Source organism: Cebus imitator, unplaced genomic scaffold, assembly GCF_001604975.1.
Source record: "Cebus imitator isolate Cc_AM_T3 unplaced genomic scaffold, Cebus_imitator-1.0 Scaffold71, whole genome shotgun sequence".
Classification (NCBI taxonomy): domain Eukaryota; kingdom Metazoa; phylum Chordata; class Mammalia; order Primates; family Cebidae; genus Cebus; species Cebus imitator.
The window spans coordinates 4289731-4294504 of record NW_016107386.1 but is presented as its reverse complement, the minus strand read 5'-3'; the positions used below and the strand labels follow the sequence as shown (position 1 = coordinate 4294504).

Sequence of the window (4774 nt, the reverse complement as noted above, 5' to 3'; positions counted from 1 at the left end):
CCATTGCACTCCAGCCTGGCGCCTGGCAACAGAGCAAGACTCTGTCACAAAAAAGAAAAAAAAAAAAATTACCAGCATGAGGCTCTATTTAAACAGTTTTTCCCAAGGGCAGATTTTGTTTAGAAGAGAACAGAGTGTCTGGGTATATTTCAAATGGTTACTTTTCTTTCTTTCTTTTTTTTTTTTTAAGGAAAATTTGCATTATTTTTATTTACAGAAACAATTATTTACATTTAACCCAGTTTCGTGGCAAGTTCTTTAGCCTTTGCCTTTTCTAGCTTGGCGATGCGAGCCACAGACTTGGGACCCAGGACATTGCCTCCCCAGTGACGCCAGATCTTCTTATAGCTGTAATTGTTGTGGACAACTTCCACCAGCTTAGCCAAAGCACCTTTGTCTTCTGGATTAACGTGTGTGAAGGCGACAGTGGTGCAGGTCTTCCTATGTACTAGACGTCCCAGTCTTGCCTTATCCCTGATGATGCAGTAAGGGACTCCCATTTTGTGACAGAGGGCAGGCAAGAAGACAACGAGCTCAATGGGATCCACATCATGAGCAATAACCACAAGCTGCGCTTTCTTCTTCTCTACCAGGTTGGTGACAGTGTTGACTCCTGCTCGGAGGACAGGTGGTCTCTTACTGGGGACGTCCCCTTTGCCAGCCGCTTTCTTCTCGGCCCGGGCCAACAGCCTCTGCTGCTTCTCTTGCTTCGTCTCTGGTCTGTACTTGTGGGCCAGCTTAAGCAGCTGGGTGGCTGTTTGGCGGTCCAGGGCTTGGGTGAATTGGTTAATTGCAGGAAGCACTTTCAGCCGCTTGTAGAGGATGGCTCTCTGCCGCTGCAACCTGATATAGCAGGGCCATTTCACAAAGCGGGTGAGGTCTCTTTTGGGCTGGATATCTTGTCCAACGCCAAAATTTTTAGGTCTTTTCTCAAATAGTGGATTTACCACTTTCTTGGCCTCCTGCTTCTTGACGACAGCAGGGGCTGGAGCCACCTTCTTCCTCTTGGCCTTCTTTGCTTTCGGCATGTTCGGCGGTAGGACGAGAGAGGTCAAATGGTTACTTTTCTTATCCCCTCTGCCAGGAGCATGGAAGCAAGGGCAGATTTTTCTCTAATAAAAAAGGAATAAACTTTGAGAACCTCTTTGAATTCCTCTAGGTAAACGCATGAAAGTGTGGAGATTATCCCCTCCTTCTGATAGAGTCATTCTGGAATTTTTCTCTCTCAAACTTGTCTACACTGAGCCTCAGGCAATTCAATTACAATTCAGGTTTTCCTGCTCTTGCACTGGTTCCCACTGAGATTTCTGCTCCAGTAAACTGTGATTTTTTTATATTCACTTGTTTATCTCTTCGATTTGCCCTGTATATCCTCATCTCTCTATAGATCTAAGAAGAGTTACTGATTTTTCTGTTTATTCAGATTTTTACTAATTGTTAGGAAAGATTCATGACTTCCTTGTTCCTTACTTGCTTTTTTATTCAATATTCCATGTCAGTACATATTTTATAATTTAAGCAACTTGTTTTGATGAATATTTAGTTTCCCCACCGTCTCTTTTTTTGATTACTTAGAATGTTTAGGCCAGACACAGTGGCTCATGCCTGTAATCCCAGCACTTTGGGAGGCCAAAGTGAGTGGATAGCTTGAGCCCACGAGTTTCAGACCAGCCCAGGCTCCAAAACATTTAAAAAAGAAAAGGAGGTGGGCATGGTGGTGTGTGCCTGTAGTCCCAGATACTCAGGAGGCTGAAATGGGAGGATCCCTTGAGCCCAGGAGTATGATGCTGTAGTGAGCCGTGATCACGCCACTGCACTCCATCCCGCCTGGGCAACAGAGAGAGAGATTCTGTCTCAAAATAAATAAATACATAAACAGAAAAATAAAAAGAATGTTTGAAGCACAAAAAATAAAAATCTTGCTTGTTTTAAAATGATTTTAATTTATTATTTGTATTTGTTTAAGGGTTACAGTAAATGATTTAAATTTCTAATACAGATTTTAATTCACTTTATTAACTTTCTTCTGAGGTAGATGCTCAGAAAACATTACATATTCAAAAAATGAAAAAAGTATTAAAGTAAATAACAATAAAAAACTCTCAAACTATAATTTTATATCCAGTGAAAATACACTTCAAAAATAAGAGTGAAATAAAGATATTCTCATGCAGACAAAACCTAAAAGAATGTATCTCCGGTAGACCGCACTATAAGAAATTCTTTTTTTTTTTTTCTGGTACTCAACATATTCTTTATTCTATATCATCCTATTTGAGTTTTATTGTTTTTACACAAATGGGGGGAAGTGCTTAAGGTACAAATTAATACATTTTAAAAAATCTCAGTATGGAAAATACATTTAATAAATTAAAGCAAAAACCAAAGATGTGAGGAGATCCAAGAGATCAAGACAAGCTGTAACCAGAGTCTGAAGCATCTAAGGAGCTACTCTTTTTGAGCTATATTCTCCTCAGCTTCCAGTTATCATTTGACAAACACGTCAGCAAAAGTTTCAATGTTTTAAAATATAAACAAATGTGGACTTTATTTTGTACTGTACAAAGTGCTAATTTCAGTAGATCCATTAAAATAGAGAATATTTAAGAAAGATCATTAATAAAAGTAATGATCACTCAAATTAATGTTAGACACAGTTTACAGCATTTTGTTGCTAGAGTTTTAAGTCAGCATAAGCAATATCAAAGTACTTACGTAACTCATTTCTGAAATTTAGAGAAAACCCAGTACAATTCCAAGTGCTTATAACCAATATGAAATATGGTTATATTAGAAATTGTTATCTACATATTAACAAGAAACTCTTCGTGTTGCATTGATCCCTGTACTATTATATAATGCCCTTCTTTGTCTTTTTTTCTGATTTAAAATCTGTTTTATCAGAGACTCAGATTGCAACCCCTACTTTATTTATTTATTTATTTATTTATTTTTGCTTTTCAGTTGCTTGGTAAATATTACACCATCCCTTTATTTTGAGCCTATGTACATCTTTGCACATGAGATGGGTCTCCTGAATGCAGCACACTGATGGGTCTTGACTCTTTATCCAGTTTGGTAGTCTGTGTCTTTTAACTGGGGCATTTAGCCCATTTACATTTAAGGTTAATATTATTATGTGTGAATTTGATCATGTCATTATGATGTTAGCTAATTATTTTGCCCATTAGTTGATGAAGTTTCTTCATAGTGCTGATGGTCTTTACAATTTGGTATGTTTTTGCAGTGGCTGGTACTGGTTTTTCCTTTCCATGTTCAGTGCTTCCTTCAGGAGCTCTTGTAAGGCAAGGCTGGTGGTGACAAAATATCTCAGCATTTGCTTGTCTGTAAAGGATTTTATTTCTCCTTCATTATGAAACTTAGTTTGGCTGGATATGAAATTCTGGGTTGAAAATCCTTTTCTTTAAGAATGTTGAGGCCAGGCATGGTGGCTCATACCTGTAATACCAGCACTTTGGGAGGCTGAGGTGGGCGGATCACCTGAGGTCAGGAGTTTTTGACCAACATGGAGAAACCCTGTCTCCACTAAAAATACAAAATTAGCCAGGCGTGGTGTCACATGCCTATAATCTCAGCTACTTGGGAGGCTGAGGCAGGAGAATCGCTTAAGTCTGGGAGACAGAGGTTGCAGTTAGCCAAGATCACGCCATTGCACTCCAGCCTGGGCAACAAGAGTGAAAGTCCATCTCAAAAAAAGAAAGAATGTGGAATATTGGCCCTCACTCTCTTCTGGCTTATAGGGTTTCTACACAGAGCTCTGCTGTTAGTCTGATGGGCTTCCCTTTGTAGGTAGGTTGGGGGAGTTCTCCTGGATAATATGCTGAAGTGTGTTTTACAACTTGGTTCCATTCTCCCCATCACTTTCAGGTACACCAATCAATCAATAGGTTTGGTCTTTTCACATAGTGCCATATTTTTTGGAGGCTTTGTTCATTTCTTTTCATTCTTTTTTCTCTAATTTTGTCTTCATGCTTTATTTCATTAAGCCGATCTTCAATCTCTGATATCCTTTCTTCCACTTGATTGATTCAACTACTGATACTTGTATATGCTTCACAAAGTTCTCTTGCTGTATATTTCACCTCCATCAGGTCATTTATGTTTTTCTCTAAACTGGTTATTCTACTTATCATTTCCTCTAACTTTTTTTCAAGGTTCTTAGCTTCCTTGCATTGGGTTGGAACATGCTCCCTTAGCTGGAGGAGTTTGTTATTACCTACCTTCTGAAGCCTACTTCTATCAATTCATCACACTTTTTCTCCATCCAGCTTTGTTCCCTTGCTGGCGAGTTGTAATCCTTGGAGGAGAAAAGGCATTCTGGTTTTTGGAATTTTCAGCCTTTTTGTGCTGGTTTTTCCTCATCTTTGTTGATTTCCCTACCTTCAGTCTTTGATGTTGGTGACCTTCAGATGCGGTTTCTGTGTGGACATCCTTTTTGTTGATGTTGATGCTTTTCCTTTCTGTTTGTTAATTTCCTTCTAACTGTCAGGACCCTCTGCTGCAGGTCTGTTGGAGTTTGCTGGAGGTTCACTCCAGACCCTGTTTGCCTGGATATCACCAACAGAGGTGTGGAACATTAAAGATTGCTACCTGTTCCTTCCTCTGGAAACTTCGTCCCGGAGGGGCTCCGCAAGATGCCAGCTGGAGCTCTCCTGTATGTGGTATCTGTTGACCCTGGCTGGGAGGTGTCTTTCAGTCAGGAGGCATGGGGGTCAGGGACCCACTTGAGGAGGCAGTCTGTCCTTTAGCAGAG

General features: G+C 39.8%; 1 protein-coding gene across 1 annotated transcript; it reads right to left on the bottom strand.

Annotated features, from left to right (window-relative positions):
* Nucleotides 1–218: 218 nt before the first annotated feature.
* On the bottom strand, nucleotides 219–1028 carry LOC108306384 (60S ribosomal protein L7a-like). The gene has a single exon (XM_037739570.1). The coding sequence runs from the start codon at nucleotides 1026–1028 to the stop codon at nucleotides 234–236; it is 795 nt and encodes a 264-aa protein (XP_037595498.1). The 3' UTR covers nucleotides 219–233.
* Nucleotides 1029–4774: the final 3746 nt, after the last annotated feature.

Excerpts from the sequence above, each read along its gene's own strand:
- LOC108306384 (XM_037739570.1), bottom strand. The coding sequence starts at position 1,028 with ATGCCGAAAGCAAAGAAGGCCAAGAGGAAGAAGGTGGCTCCAGCCCCT.